This window comes from Monodelphis domestica, chromosome 2, assembly GCF_027887165.1.
Source record: "Monodelphis domestica isolate mMonDom1 chromosome 2, mMonDom1.pri, whole genome shotgun sequence".
Taxonomy (NCBI): Eukaryota; Metazoa; Chordata; class Mammalia; order Didelphimorphia; family Didelphidae; genus Monodelphis; species Monodelphis domestica.
This window is the reverse complement of record NC_077228.1, coordinates 476,622,146-476,639,222: the sequence shown is the minus strand read 5'-3', so window position 1 is coordinate 476,639,222 and position 17,077 is coordinate 476,622,146. Positions and strand designations below refer to the sequence as shown.

The following is a 17,077-nucleotide window of genomic DNA, read 5'->3' as shown; positions in this document are numbered from 1 at the left end:
GGCAATCTGAAAGTCAAAGACAAGCTTGATTATATCTGGTACACTGGAGAAGTAGCTCTAGAGTTCCTCTATATGACAATAGATTCCCTGAGAGAATTTTCAGAATCAGAGAAGAGATGCTGTTTCAGGAAGGGCAGTCATAAGCACACACCACAGATCTATTTTACAGTGTGTTCCACTGTCCTTGAAGTTCAGTGTTAAATCCAAAAACAAAAGAAGACACCCAAGGAATTAGGTCATTAATGCATGCAGCCCAAGATCCATATTTTGGATAGAACAAACTAGCCTCCTGATGATTCTCCTTTCTCTTCATTATTCTTATTTTCCAAGTGATTCAAAACAGATATATAACCTACCATTTTAGATTATTGTGATCTAGATGAATAGGCATCTAGATGGCTGAATTATAGCATACTTATACACAGGGTAGCTAAGTGGTGCAGTGGATGGAGTGCCAGCCCTGGCATCAGAGGGACCTGAGTTCAAATGTGGTTTCCCTTGCTTTTGGCCATTTCCTTGTTCACACCCTGGATACTTATTAGCTCTGTGACCTTCTCAGCAAGTCACTTAATCCTGTTTGCTTCAGTTTCTTTACCTGTGAAATAAGCTGGAGAGGGAAAGGCAAATCATTCCAGTGTCTGCCAAGAAAACCCCAAATGGGCTCACCAAGAGTCAGACACATTAAAACAACTGGTCAACAATATGAAAATCTTGTAGTAGGAGGAAGGGGAAAATCACAGAGTATTGAAGGATAAGAATGTGTCAACAGTACAATAGGACCTCATTGTACTCAAATGTGCAAATGAAGGTATTCATGACTGGCAATCAAAAAATGATGAGAGAAAAATACATAAACTAAAAATTTTTAATCAAGTGCTAAATCTGCACCATTTCCCCAAGTGGCATAAAATCTTGTAGCAGTTTGCCCAATCACTCTCATTCATTCTGGCTCTGAGAAGCATTAGTGTGAGTCATTACATTGTTTTGCACCAAATATTAGCTTTGTATCAGTCTTTGTCAGTGTTCTTACAAGTCATGCCCGATCAGAGCAGTGCTTCTTTTGTTTCATTAATAATTAGTTATTTTATAGTTAATAAGCATTATTAATAATGGCCTCAACATACAAGAGTAGCTCTGATAAGCCTCAGAAAGTCCTAAAGTGCCTAGGTATGCTCATGTAAAACTTACTTATTAAATAATGGGGTTCACTGTTAAGCAAGATTTTCAACTTATGCAAAAGGTCTTGGAGCATATTGGTCCTGTAAAATGAGGTCCTACTGTAATCATAAATTGGCTATACTGTACTTTTTAGTGTTAAAAATTACCAGAGTTTTAAAAAATTTCCTAATCAGTTCAATTCAACTCATTGTGGATTTATTGTATACTGTTGTCATACAAGGCATTATGCTAAGTTTTGGGAATGGTTAGTAGAAGAAATATACCCTGAGCTCCCATGAATCTTACTGTCCAATGGGAGTGTGTATATATGTGTGTATGTGTGTGTGTGAGTGTGTGTATGAGGGAAAAGGCAAGCTAAGTTCACAAATCATCATGAATCAAATGGAGAAGTGCAAAGACTCAGAGATGATGTATTTAGTGAATGAAACACATTTATTAAGTACTTATTTTGTGCCCAAGACAATATTAAATATTAGTATTAGGGATACAAAAAGAAAAGGGAAACAATCCATGTTCTAATTTGGGGCAATGATGCATACAGGACTGTTCAGCTGCTAGAAGGAGAGATAGAAAATCCTGAAAGTCCAGAGGATGCTGTGCAGGGTTGATGGCAAAGCCCAGGGGTCCTTAGAGTATAGCATCACCTTCCAAAGAAATCAGTTTATTTCCCTTTTTTTCTCCCCCTCTCCAATGCAGAAAATAATAAGACAATGTTTATTTGAAGAAGGACTTTGTTTGGTACAGAAGAGGCATACTCTGACTTTGGAGTCAGAGAATCTGCTTCAAATTTTGGATAATTATAATAGCATTTATACACACATGTTTGTATGCTTAAAATTTTGCAAAATCAGATGAACTATCTGTCAGGGAAAATGGCCAGAGAGTTGGTGAAGCCAGAAATACTTTTGGGTGCAGTGGCAGTGCCAAAGGTAAAGCCTGTTTGATGGTTCCCCCATCTTCTAGGAAGGATTATCACTGGACACTCAGCTCATCTGGGCATTATAAGCAACCATATCAACTTTGCTTGGGGAGGTTTATAGGATCCTAACCGTGGAAAGTACAGAGTGTGTCTGAGGATCCCCGTAAAGCTGATGTTTTGAATTTCCTCCCATGAAAAGCAAGAGATTAGGAGGAGAAATTGTTAATTGTCCCCCCACACCTTGTGATCCCTAACTCCGTTCTTCCCCTCCATCTTGGCTTCCATTCCCTCCACCCCTCAATTATTTCCCTGGCAATCATACCTACACTGGCTCTTCCCTTCCCTGCTCAGTCTTCTCTTTTATCCCCTTAGAGAATAAATCTCCATCAGCCCGACTGTCTTCCTTTCATTGTCTCCCTATCTACTGGCACTTTGTGCCTATAAACATGTCCTTTCTCCCCTCTCTCTTGATCATCCCATTGTTGGTAGTTATCATCCTATATCTCTTCCCTTTTGTGGCTAAACTCTTTGAGAAGACCCTCTGTACTCCATTCCTCCACTTCCTTTTCTCTCCTGTTCTAATGAATGTTCCTCCTGAGTATGACAATAAGAGAAGCTGCCTTACTGGCAGCCTTTCTTGCCAGATGTCTGTCTGTTCCTTTACAAAGAGATGGTCAAAGATACGCTCTTCTAAGCAGCCTACCATCATGGCAGTGATACTAACCTTGTATTCAGAAGTCCTAGGCTCTCCTTCATTTTACCTAACATTTATTCTGACTCGAAATGTCTAGCTTGGTGACAATTTGTGTCTCTTTCCAAATTTATAACATGAGATTATTCAACTAGTTGATCATAGTACAGTCTCTTCTCTGTCTAAATGTTCCTTTATTCCATGAATATAAAATTCACATATATAAAATTTCAGTTGGAATAAAAGCACTTTGAAATTATTCTGACCAAATCAGCATTACCTTCCAAAGAAATAAGGATCCTTCCCCTTTTCTCTCCCACTCCAATGCAGAAAATATAAAGATAGGATGTTTATTTGAAGGAGGATTATTTTTTGGGTGTAGAGCAGAAGTAATCTGACTTTGGAGTCAGAGATTCTGCTTCAAATTAATCATCTCATATAAGTTTGGATGATTACAATAGCCAACATTTCAACGCATATTTGTTTGCTTAAATTTTGCAAGGCACTTTCCATTTACTCTCTTATTTGATCCTTACAACAACCTTGGGAGGTAGGTGCTATTATTCTCCCCATTCTACAGCTGAGGAAATTGAGACTGAGGTCAGTTGTTAAATGACTTGCCCAGGGTCACACAGCTACTAAGTGTCTGAGATTGGGTTTGAACTTGGATCTTCCTGACTCCCAAGTCCAACCATTCTATCCAGTATGTCAACTACCTCCAAGGCTTCACTTAGGCTTTCTAGGTCTCCCTTTCTTCATCTAAAATATAAAAGTAGAGTTTGAGATAACTTTTAGGCTCCTCCTTCCAGCTCTAAATTTGATCTGTTTATTATATTAAATTTCAAATATTTATTAATTACCAATAGTAATTATTGTTGCTTGTTGGTCATCTGCCTCTTTTTTTTTTAAACCCTTACCTTCCATCTTGGAATCAATACTGTATATGGGTTCCAAGGCAGAAGAGCAGTAAGGGCTAGGCAATGGGGATTAAGTGACTTGCCCAGGGTCACATGGCTGGGAAATATCTGAGGTCAGATTTGAACCTAGGACTTCCCGTCTTTAGACCTGGCTCTAAATCCACTGAGCTATCCAGCTGCTTCTGCCTCTTAAAAAAAACAAACAACAAAACAACAACAACAACCTCTTACTGTTAATTGATACAAAGTATCAATTTTATGGCAAGTGGTAAGGTCTAGGCAGTTGGAGTTAAGTGACTTGTCCAGGGTCACACAGCTAGGAAGTGTCTAAGGCCAGATTTTAACCATCTTCCTCTTCTAAAACAAAATTCAGTACATGAAACTATTATAGCCAATGGCTCCCCTTGAAATTCAGTCCAAAATACCAACAACACATGCACTTGAATTTAACCTTGTAATCCTGATTTGATAGCTACACATGTGGAGATATGCGGAGATCTCAGCTGAATATACTCACTCTCCAGGATTTAAGCAGTTCTGCCCCAGAAGAACAGTCAAGGAAAAGAAAGAAGTAAAGAAAACCAAGGAAGAAAGGAAGATAGGATACTAGATGGTGGGAAAGATGCCATAAAACCTTTTGGAGTTTCTTTTACAAACTTGTTTCTGGAATATTTAACTTGGAATATGAATAAAATAGTAGAAGTATAAATTGGCAGAGCTACAAAAGATCTCAGAAATGACATATTTGCCTCATTCCAAAAACAACCAGATTTTCCTCCATGTGCCCATCCAGCCTTTCCATGAGCACCTAGAGCAACAGGGAACTTACTTCTGGCTAATTCCATTTTTTTTGCACAATTCTAATGGTTACAAAGCTTTTCCTTAACTTGAGTTGAAAACTACCTCTCTGGAATCCCTACCTGCTTCCTTTTAGAGTTCTAGCCAAGCAGAACCAGATGAATTCTTATTCCCTGTGGCAATCTTTTAGATATGTGGACAATTTTGTGGCCCTTGGTCAAGTATTCTCTTCTCAAGGGTAATTTTTTTAAGTCCCCAAACAACATTTTGTTACCTGGGAAATGTAGGTGGTTAGGTGGCACCGTGGGCCAAGAAGATTTGAGTTAAATCTGGCCTCAGATACTTAACTCTGTGACCCCAGGCAAGTCATGTGACCCTATCTGCCTCAATTTCTTTGTGAAAGTAAGATGAAGAAGAAAATGGAAAACACTCTCAAATCTTTGCCAGCGATACTTCAAATGGAGTTGCAATGAATCAAACATGACTGAAAAACTGAACAACATGGAAGATGTATTCATCATTTCTTAAGAAATTTTTCAGCAATAAGTTGAAATGACTATGATCAGTCATTCAGTCATTTTTTATGGAACATATTTATGATTTTCCATATTAAAAACAATGTTTTCCTATTGATAGTCATCGGCAAGGAAAAAAAGATATTTACTTCTTAACATTTAGTCTCTATAATTATGAGGATTATTTTTTTTCACTTCTGTGGTCTACAATTTTCTTAGACTTTTCTGTTATTTTTTACACATTAGATATTAAAACTTTTGAATACCACCAAAAAAAACCCCCTTAATTACCGAAGTTAGCAATTCTACCCACACATTTTAAAAAATTTAACTTATGTTATTTGGAAACAGAAATTTTGATACAGCATTTAAAAAAGGGGGAAATACATTAGAGAATATATTGCTGAAAATATTTATTAAAAAGGGCTACATTTTTATTTTAAAGGGTAACATGTCCTCTGTTTACTGCCTGCTACTTTTATAGATATATTCATTGAAATTAATACAGTAGCTTCTTTCTGTCTGCCTACAGGAATGTTTAGGTATTCCCTGTTCTAAACAAAAACCTCTTTTGATCTTTCTGCCCCATTAAACTGCATTAATCTCTCTTCTCTTTTACTTCCAAAATACTTTAAAAAGTTTTCCAGATAGTATACCTACACTTCTTTGTCATCCAATTACTCCTCAATCCCTTGCACTCTTTCACTCCCCACCACTCTTGATGGCTATTCTTTCAATGTTAGCAATAACTTCCATATCATCTGTTGACCCTCTACTTGACTCTACTGTCTTGAAGATATCACACTTTCTCTTCCTTCTCTTTCACTGGACTATTTCCCCAGTCCCTAAATGGTGATTTTATTCAATGTTTTGTCTTTTCTCTCTGTATTTTCTTTCTTGACAAATCCCCTCCTTCGGATAGATTTTTATTTAAATATTCTCCCAAGCTTCAGATCTAAATCTCAGACTGTCCAGACCTCTGGATTTGTCTGTTTCACCAGCATCTCAAATTGACTAAGTTGAAAACAAAACAAAACAAATAGAAGAACACCATCATCTCTGAAACGTGCTCCATTATTTCATCAGTAGCCCCCACAAAAGTGACTCGATGATATATTTGACTTCTGCCTCTTCCTCATATTCATTTAGTTGTCAAGATTTCTAGAATCTGTCTATATGATCTCTGTCACATTTATCTCCTCTCTTTTTCTGTAGGTCTTCCTTACCAACTTCCTAAACTACTTAAGTAGCATCCTGCCTCCTAATTGGTTTTCCTACCTTGATTATTTCCCTGCATTCCATCCATCTATAGACTCTTTCTTCCTTATATTTATGTAGAAAGTGTTAACAGAGGAGCATGTTCAGTTTCTTGGGGATCGTGATTCTGTCTGTTCGATAGGAACAACAAACCTTACTGATACCTCCTCCAGGATTATTTTATTTGGTTAGACCTAGAATACTGCCTTGGCATGATATAAGCCAGGGCATATCCTTCAAAACTGAAGAACATTTCCCCATAGATTTGGTATCCACAGGAAGGGGGTTATTCTACCCTTTAGCAATCCTAAGTACTTTCTCCTTTTTGAAAAGAAGAGGTTTTTTTTTTTCTCTTTATCTCATTTTTTTGCTGTCATTTGTATTTCATTTTGGCTGGAGAGTTGCTTCTTTGTTTTTCTTCGTTGCTTCAATTTTCTTTGGGGGGAAGAGGGTGAGTGGAATGGATCTTAATGCAGATGCAGGACTAAAATAAACTTTACACAATTAAGTGCTGAAGGTGAATGTAAGCACTAAGCATATCTAATTATTGGAGGTCTAAACCCTCATTGGATTGGAAATTTTTTTCGTTATCTAGGAATCATGGAACATGGAAAGAATTTTGGTTGGGCATTTGAGGTATTTGAGAAAGATATTTTAAAAAAGAGATTTCTGTGTTGGGTGAGCTTTACAACTCCAATGAATTTTCTTGGGTTTTCAGAGAGATATCTAGACTGGGGGATTCAGAGCACAATGGAAGGAAGTATTGTGGTGTGTTTTTCAGATAGGACTAATTTTCAGCTTGGGAGAGAATATGGGAAAGCCTGCTAACTTGATGAGTTTTAAGCATGAGGCCTTTGTTTGAAACTTGAATTCTATCTCCTTAATGGGTACAACATTCTTATTAGAGGCTTTGAGCCTTGATACTTAATACCTTTGTCCTTTTGATGTTTTTTCAATGCACTGAGAAAGACTGATTAAGTTCTAGCATTGAGAAATGAACAGATTGCGTGAGACTATTGTAGATTTGAGTCTCAGAGGCTTATGAAAGGGAATGGACATACCTGCCAGAGTTATTTGGAGAGAAATATAGAAAAGGCTGAGATAGTTGGATATATAAATGTAAAAATTATAGCATTTTTAAAAAACCTTTTCCTTCTGTTTTGGTGCCAGTTCTAAGACAGAAGAGAGGCAATCTGGATTAGCTAGGAGCTGCCTGAGGTCACATTTGAACCTAGGACTTTACTAACTCTATACCTGGAACTCCATCTACTGTGCTACCTAGTTGCCCCAATAATAATTAATTTATATTAACTTAATTTAATTAAAAATGTTAAAAAAAACAGTCTTCGCATCATACAAAACAGTCAATATTCTCAGCTCACTGAGGGGCTGTAGTTTGCTGACCCCTTTTCTAGTGCATGGATTCCTATTTGGGGGGAGTCACTTTTTTTCCCCAAAGATTTCTGTCCAGACATACTAGCAGTGAATTGACTGTCCTAACTTCAACCATTCAGATTCCTAAGCAGGTGCTAATTATGAGTAATGCCAACAAGAGTGATTGCCATAGTAGAGATGGGTATCTTTGCCTGATGCTGATGAACTCTGCCCCTAATGTGTTAAACTTCCTTGTGGCAATCACTTAGATGGGAGTGGTGCTAGCTGTATAAATGGGCTGTCAGTAATATGCTGGCCTTTCACCTCAGAGACCTAATTTAAAGTCTAAATAAAGCTACATTAAAAAATCATTAGTTGTACAATATGTCATAGAAGCTGATTCTGATTTATTCCAGGAAGGCGTTTATGGACATAAAGGAGTTGTGTGTTATGCAAACAACCATCATTGGTAATCATTTTCTTAGGATAATAGAGTTAAAGCTGGGTTGTCTCAAATATTGCCAGCAGGAAAAAAATAACTGTGGCTTCTTGAGGCATGGCCAAAGAAGCATTTGTGATAATGTTCACTTCTTTCCTCCTCTCTCTCTCTCACTTCCAATTTTCTCTAATAAAACTCATTGATTTAGTGACCTGGGTGGAGAACTGAATGTAAAAAGCTATCTTTGGAAAGGATTTATGGGATCTTTCTTTATTCTTCATACTGGGGTCATAGATTTAGAACTGGAAGGGACCTCAGAGATTATCTCTTCCAATTATTTAATTTTATAGATGAAAAAACTGAGGACCTGGATTTTAAGAGACTTGCCAAAGGTTACACAAGTGGACAGTAGCAGAGATGGTATTTAAACTTAGGCCTGCAGACTGCAGAGCCAGTGGTCTTTCTATCAAACTTGTGCCTGGTTTGGTTTATTGTTTTGATATGGAAAAAAGAATAAATGAAAGAAATCCGCAGATCATTTTGCCCTAGTAAGATGGGACATTTTATGATAGACAAGAGGTTGTCTATTAGTTGTCCAACTAATCAAGCTAGTTGACTACTTATTGCAGAATTTGTAGAAGGGTTTAGATTTCGTTCAATTCTGTTTAATGTACATTCTTTAAGTAATAACTATGTGTAAGATGTTAAGCATAGTGGAATACAAAGACAGAAGGAGCTTACATGTCCATTGTGTGTGTGTCTGGAGGGGGAGAGGGAGTAAATGAATGAATGAATGCAAAATGAATAAACACAAAGGTTATTCTAGATTATTTCAAGAGGAAATAAATGCTAAAAATTGGGGAGACTAAGGAAAGTATGTTATTATTTTCCTCGGGGGGGGCCGGGAGGGGGGAAACTATGTTATTGTTGTGAACTTTGATTTGGATTTGAGCCTAATTTAGAACAAGAGACTACCTCCCAGAATCTAGAGGGCCCCATGAAGATGCCTGCAGAGATCACATACTGCACCAGAAGATCCAGAGTGAACTTTGAGATATGGCAAATTTGGCAAAAAATGGGGTGGTTAAAATGCTTTTGTTTTGAATATACACTCTTATGCCAAAAAGGACTTCCCCCTAATTGGTATTTGTCAATGCACCTATTATTGGTTTTGTTCCTTTTCTTTTATATTTTCCTCTTATCCCCAAATTATTGTAAGTTCCCTTTAAAAAACTGTAATATTTGTATATACCTCTAGTTCAAGTTATAAGTTAGTTATGTTTTCATGATCCATGAGGGAGACTGGTCTCCCAATGGATCACAGGGAGTGATATATTGATTGGAATCTTGAAGCCTGGGGACTGCATTTCCCACAATTCCTTTTTCCCTTTCTTGTAAGTGCAACATTGAGTTGATTTCCTATTTAGTTTCGGTTCTTGGTGAGCATTCTTGCTGCTCCACGTGAAGGGCGGGGAGGCTCTGGTGGGCTCTCTGGCTTTTTACTTTCCTTTGCTTCAAGTTAAATTTAGTAAATCTTATTAAATATAATACTTGGAGTATTGGATATTTATTTTAATCTTTACAAAAGAACTCATGAAAGAGGTGGGACCTGAGCAAATGAGGCACCCACCCTACCAATTCTGAGACTCTGAGTCTATGAAACTTTTTGGAAATCCAGAGAGCACACATCTCTCCATATTTAATGTGTACCTAATTTATATATATTCTCTTATTAGTCATAACAAAACTTTATTTTGATAATAAGCAGCTATGTGACTAAATCATTTAACCTTTCATGGCCTCAGTTTCTTCATCTATAAAATGCGAAACATGGACTAGTTGATCTGTAGGATTCATTCTTGCTCTAAATTTAAGATACTCATTCTTCTTTGCTGAGTCTGATTGGTTCCCTAGCCTCTAGTATTATATAGGCAAGGAGATGCTAATTATCTAGGAAACTGGGAGATTCTATGAACAGACTATTCTAGAATAGGGTGGAAGGTGGTAGTGGTGGTCAGAGAAGGGGTTAGGGCAGAGTAAAGGGGCAACTGTCTGTTAGAGAAAGGTCTAGCCCTGAAAAGCCAGAGGTTGCTCTTAACTATAGCAGTGACAGTAGATAAGACTGTCAATTATATTGAGGCTTGGATACTTGACATTTTCTTCAGTCTTTTCAAATTCCTTCTCTTGGGAAAAATATTTTCCATTTATCAGTGTTAATATTGTTTACCTTATAATGGATATAATTGCTGCATGATTCTTTTAATAAGGAATTGAGTGAGGGTTCATTTTAAGGAAAACATTGTTTTCAATAATGACTATTGTTCACAGAAGGTTAGCTACTACTTTTGAGCAGATAATAATTATTCACCTTTTTATAGTACTTTAATTCATATAAAGTATTTGACATTATTTTATTCAATCCCCTCAAGAACCGTTTGAAGTAGTTACTGTTATTTTATTTTAGAAATGAGTAAATTGGGGAATGAAAAATTGTTACTTGCCTAAAGTCACATAAAACCTGTGTCTTCTTGATTCTAAAATTTATTTGTTTCACCATTCTGTCTTCTTTCTTTCTGAATCTTTGCCTCTAGCCTTAACCTAACTTCTGAATTTCAGACTCCCATCTGCAATTACTTATAACACATCTCCATTAGGATATCCCACCAGAACCCCAGACCTAACATATCTAAAATTTAGCATGCGATCTTTCTGCCTTTGACTTTCTCTTCTTCCAACTTCACAATTTCCAGAGGCAGTGAAGTGAATGCCATAGTGAACAGAGCCCTTGGCCAAGAATCATGAAAATGAGTTCAAATGTAGCTGGCTGAGTCTGGGCAAGTCATTTCACCTCTGCCTCATTTTCTTTATCTGTAAAATGCAGACAATAATTGCAACTACCTCACAGGGTTGTTGTGAATATCAAATGGAGTCATATTTGTAAAGTTCCCAACAATGCCCTGCATATAGGAGATGGTATATAAATGCTACTCATTATTATTTTTACTATTTCTGCCAAAGGCATTAATGTTTCTCATTTGAAACTTTGGCGTTATCTTAGTTCAGGATTCATAGAAGGACCCCAGATGTTCTCTACTCCAGTTTCCTCATCTGAAAACTATCAGTTTTAAGCTCTTAGGGGCAGCTGGGTAGTTCTGTGGATTGAGAGTCAGGCCTAGAGATGGGAGGTCCTAGGTTCAAATTTGATCTCAGACACTTCCCAGCTGTGTGACTCTGGGCAAGTCACTTTACCCCCATTGCCTACCCTTACCACTTTTCTGCTTTGGAACCAATACACAGTATTGTGTCTAAGACAGAAGGTAAAGGTTTTTGGAAAAACAAAACAAAACTTAAGCTTTCAAATGATTTTGTGATCTCAAAAAAACTGGGAGTTCCCTCTGAAAATATAGCTCTCACTCATTCTTTACCTGTTCATCCCATGTCACTATTTCTGCATATATTTTTCCAGGGGTATATGCCTAAAAGATTTGTCATCCAATGCTATGAACCGAGATAGGCCTACACATTCTCTGTGCTTTCAGAATTGCAGGACCCCTTATATTTCAAATTTCAATTCCTATTTGACAGTGAATAGATTTGCAAGAAACCTTTAGTTTGGTTCCTAGCCAAGGATGTGAGCTTACAGTTTAATGCAAAGGAGACTGATAAATATCTCTACATAGATAGTTATCTCCTGGGTGTTTTTCTTGGTAAGAGATGATGAAGTTTAAAGTTTGGGTAAGGTTAGATCCTGGGCCCCACCTTATTCCATTTAGTTAAGAAAGAATTATGTTTAAAGCCATCCCCTCTGGGGCTTCGCATTTGGGGCAGAGTTGAAGTAAGACAACTGCAGTAACATGTAATAGTCCTTTCAGCTCCAAACAAGAAAATTAGGATGAAAGTTAAAAATTGGTTGGCATTACTTTGAAGTCCCTTCTCTACCCCCCCCCCCAAACCCCCTTTCTCCTACTGATTGACTGGAAAGATAAAAGATTGTTCTGTGTACAAACTTTCAAACTCATCCAAATATATAGCATAATAGCACTTGTTTTGCAGAACTTTAAAAAAGTAATTTTGGGTGTTCATTGGAAGTCGAGTGCTGCCCTATAATTTTGAGCAACTTCATAATTGGCGAGGTATAAATAATTCACCTGATTTTGAAACTGTCCCTGTATGTTTAGATTCTTAGAACTGGGATCTATTCCTCTTTTCTTATTTATTTGGTATAATGTTTTTAGCCTATTAGTAGTCATTGTGATCATTAATTGAAGTAGCACAAATTAAAAAAAAGAAAAACAATCTGTTAAAACGACAAGTCACAAAGGTGTATCAAATGCCATCTTTATGCTTACACCATTTCTTAGGAGGGAGAAGTCTTATCTTTAAGTGGAAATATCAGGACCAACAAATATTGGTATAAGGGGAGCACAAAGGATGAAAACAAATGTTCTTGCAAATGACATGTCAGACTGAAGATCTAGGTTGTGTGAATTTAGCTCAAAAACACAAAGAAATAATTTTTAAAAAGGAAAAAATATTCCAATTATTTTTTCATATGAATAATGCTTGTATATCCTATTGTCATGGACATTGCCTTTTATTAGGACTATTTTATGAGCCCAAATTCAGGCCCAAAGACTTTCTCCATATAAATGTCTTAAGTATTACAGCAACACATCCATCACATTTTTTGGTTCAAATTACAAAGATAACCTTAAGATATGGACTTTAGCCTGGGCAATGTGATACATACGCAGAAATAGGTGAACTTCTTTAGTGATGAAATCAGCCAGTGCCCAGGAGGAAAGTAATAGGCAGAAAGGATAGAGTTGATGAAAAAATTGATTCTTTTCCATTAAACTGTACGTGATGTGTTTGTGTGAAGGAGGCATCAGGCGAAGGAGAAATATTTTCTTCAACTAAAAACAGATTGATGGTAGGGGAGGGTAGGACTATGTAAGGAGGTTGGAAGCAGAGATGCATTGCATTTCATTAGTGGCTTAAATAATGAGAAAGTTGTAAAGCATTCCAGTGTGGTCACTCTGGAGATTTCCTAGGATTAGATGTGTCTAAACTTCTAATGTGAATAATAGCTCTGTTTTCTTAAGGCATGTTTAAGACTTTACACATTCTCATTCCATTCCTTGAAAGACTTTGTTTTTCTTATTCTAGGCCTCCCGAAGATGCAGGTCATTAAGAATTACACTGGAAACCCACAGCCTCCACAACAAGAAGGACCTCCTTTGCACATCCAGCTGGGGGATACTGTGGAGCTTTTGCGAGGAGATGCACATAGCTTATTTTGGCAGGTACTATCTGAATTATGAATTCCTGATTTGGTGGGTGAGTCACCACCACCACTTGAAAAAATAAGGCTCACAGTTTCAGAAACAGCTTGTGTGTGCGGTTAGCCCTCAGAGCTGGGCATAATTCACAAAAGCCTCTTTTTTAGTCTAGTCCAAGTGTCAGAGCATCTGGTGGCATGGATTGTCAGAAACTGTATCAGTGCTTTCATTCATAGCTACAGTTTCAACTGTGCCAGCATGGAGTAGAGGCTGGAGAGCTAAAGACCTCAAATCAGGTCCTGCCTCTGAAATTAGACCATAAGTTTCAGAACAATGACAAATCTACATTGACTGAGGGATTTTAAATAAGTGAAATCAGAGAATGAGACAAAAAATTAAATTAAATTATGCATCATGTTATTGGAGAGCATAACCTTTATTTTGTACTTGGGGGCTATGGTTATGCTTTAGTTCTAAATGACAAGCACTTATTATGCACCTGCTCTGTTACTGAGGTAGGCTGGAGGGGAATATGAAATCAAACAGTTTTAGACTTTAAGAAGTTTACATACTACTCATGGGATACAAAATAGAAACAAATATAAAGTATAAAGGATATTTTACAAAGAAATATAAATTTCAAGAGGAAGAGAGGACTGATAATGGTGATGATCTAATTTGCAAGAGAGTAAGTTTAGTTTGGAGACTCTCATTAGCTTTGTCCCATTTTATTAAGAATTTGGATGGGAGCTCCTTCAGCACACAACAAGGACATATTTTTTCCCTTTTTTATTTGTGTCCCTAGCACTTAGTATAATTCTGACATAGAGGAGAAAATAAATGCTTGATGATGATGATGATGGTGGTGGTCCTAGTGATATTTGAGTACATTCCCCAACCCATTATCTCTAATTCTCAGAAGGGTCTACAGCCATCCCTCATGAAATAAATGGAGCCTAAAAAGTAAATCAATTTATGAGACTTACTCTTGTTGAAACATCTCTTGATTACTAAGGCCACTTTGTTCCCTCCTAAATTTTTACTTTCTGTCTTAGGAAAAAACAAAACAACAACAACTAAAAACCCAACTCTAAGATGAAGAGCAAGGGCTGGACAAAGGGAGTTAAGTGACTTACCCAGGATCACACAATTAGGAAGTATCTGCAACCAGATTTGAGCTGAGGACCTCCTGATTCTAGACCTGGTACTCTTTACTCTGTGCCTCCTAAGTTGCCCCAAAGGCTACTTTTGATTCCAGACTGAAGTAGAATTGGGTTGTAGGCTAAGAAGGGAAGGACAAAGCAAGTTTCTAGAAAGGTCTATGCATGAGGTAAAATCTGATAAAAAGCAGAGAGGGAAAGGGATGGATGTTGTCCATTTGTGAATATTTGAAAGGTAGAAGGTATCTGCTAAAATGGAGTGGTTTCCATAGCAACCCTGTAGCACATGACAGCATCTGCCACTTTGTCACAGAGGATGGCTTCTTGATTGAATGCTCAGATCAGATTACAGATTTTAGTGAGTGTAGCTTTTGCATTGTTTTAAAGACAAATGTTCTGATTTGGAAAACACAGAAATATGACCTTCCACTCTGCACCCGAGACATGACTACCTTGGAAGTTGCTACTCTAAAAGCCAGAAATAGGAGCAATTTTATAGTTGTAGGGAATTACAAAGTAAAGTAGTGGTGGAGAAGGGTAATTAGCATGAAGTAGTACTTGCAAAATTATTTCCTTTTTCTCTTTGGAATAAATATCAATTTCCATTCAATTTACAATTTTAGCTGGTTTATAAAATTAATCAATTAACAAACATTTTTTTAAAGCCTACTATGTGCTAAGGGCTGAGGAAATAAGGGTAAAGAATGTGACAATTTCTCCTTTCTAGCTTACATTTTCATGGGGGACACAAGTGAATATGTAAACATATCCAGCAAAAATATAAAGTAAAAAATTACATATATGTATAAAATACTTAAATACAAGGTAGTTTGATAAGCAAAATTTTAGCATTTGGGAGAATTAGGGAAGACTTCATGTAGAAGGTAGTGCTCGAGTTTTGCCTAAAAGGGCAAGAGGGACTCTGGAATTAAAGTAAGGAATGTGGGATATCTGGTGCAATGACAAGGACATTAGAGATAGAGTTTTCTTATGAAAACAGAGACAAAGCTAGTATGGCTGGATCAGAGAATTTGGGAAGGAGTATAAAGCTTCTTCCAGACTTTCTATTATTTATTTTTACTATTACTTGTTATTCTTATTCTTGTAGAGCTATTACAATTAGGTTAGTTGTTATCACTGAGGTAGATAAGAAAAAACATGGTAAGACCAAATCTTTTCTACTTTTCCTTTATGTACTATGGACCACCATTAAAATGTAAAACTCTTGAGGGTAAGAGATTGCTTTGCCTTCCTATTTTTCCATGACTAGTGCTTACTAGCACAGTGCCTGGCACAAATTAAGTACTTAAAAATATTTGAGTGTCTAGCTCTCCATTATTCTATATGTCTATCTGTTTGTATTTCTTCTGTCTATCTAATTACTGATCTATCTATCAGTAGGGTATTCAGGGAAAATTAGCACCTCTGGTGTGAGGAATTATTCAGCCCTTTTCAGGGCCATTCATCCACCTTTGGAGTCCACCTGTCACCCACATCTTTCACCTGTAGCTCCAAGAAAGTGTAGCATGTGTAGCAGCTACACCCTGGTGAAACTGTCTCAGCAAATGGACTAAACCACAATGAGGATAACTGATAGGCTTCAGGCCAGTCAATGAGTTAGGGGGCCATCTTCCTGTCCACCTCTGAAATTCTGTGCCTCTGTGATTATACTGCAAGAGACTGAGAGTATTACCTGATTATTATTGTTCCCAAAAGGGGATGGCTTGGAGTAGTTCCTAATGCTGAGATCTATTTGGCCCGACTGCTTAATTTAGATAGAAGGATTTGGAATCTTTTCTTAAGACTCTGGCCAAAACAAATTGATACGGATATGTCTTGGAGTTAAATCTTTCAAGATAAGTCAGATCAGTTAGCATAAATTGAGAAATAATCTTAGCCTTGAAAGGGAATGACTGAAAAACAAAAACAAAACATTTTTCTACTACCAAAGTGATTTAGATTGGGTTAAAATGCTCTAATAGAACTTCTGATTTTTATACTTTGCAGGCAGTCTTCTATGTTGCCCCCCCCAAAAAAAAGTCTGTGTAGCAGCAGCTACATTGTCCTGTAGCCCATCATGTTTCCCACAGCCTGTCTGCACAAAGAATACAAATTCTTCTCCTTTCAGCAACTGTCTTTGAACAGCTATTAGTGGAATCTGTATCATTATTATAACAACAGTAATTTCTAATGCCATGGGAGTGAGTGGTCTCTGCATTTTCATTATCACTTCTTTCAAACAACTGTGTTGTCAATTGAACTGAGAAAATGCACTCTGTTCAAACTTTGTATTGAAGAAATTAGTTTGGAGAGATTTATCTTTTCCTTTCTGCATTCTCTCTGTCTGTCTCTCTGTCTCTCCGTCTCTCTCTCTCTCTGTCTCTTTGTCTCTCTCTCCCCCCCCCTTTTCTCTCTATTCTCTCCCTTTCTCTCCTTCTCCTTCTCTTGCCCTCCCCACCTTGAAAGCTAAATAAAATCATTTTGAAAGGAAATGAATGTAATACAGAAAACTGCCAGTTTGGCCACCAAGTGCAGGTGGAAAGCAC

General features: G+C 37.2%; 1 protein-coding gene across 3 annotated transcripts in view; it reads left to right on the top strand.

Annotated features, from left to right (window-relative positions):
- The window catches only part of VAV3 (vav guanine nucleotide exchange factor 3), a 439,950-nt gene that overhangs the window by 359,334 nt on the left and 63,539 nt on the right, over positions 1–17,077 (top strand). For all 3 annotated transcript variants that reach the window (XM_001372319.4, XM_056819156.1, XM_016429056.2), the window contains exon 20: positions 13,259–13,395. In XM_001372319.4, the coding sequence (XP_001372356.1) occupies positions 13,259–13,395 (137 nt within the window). The remainder of the gene's footprint in view (positions 1–13,258; positions 13,396–17,077) is intronic.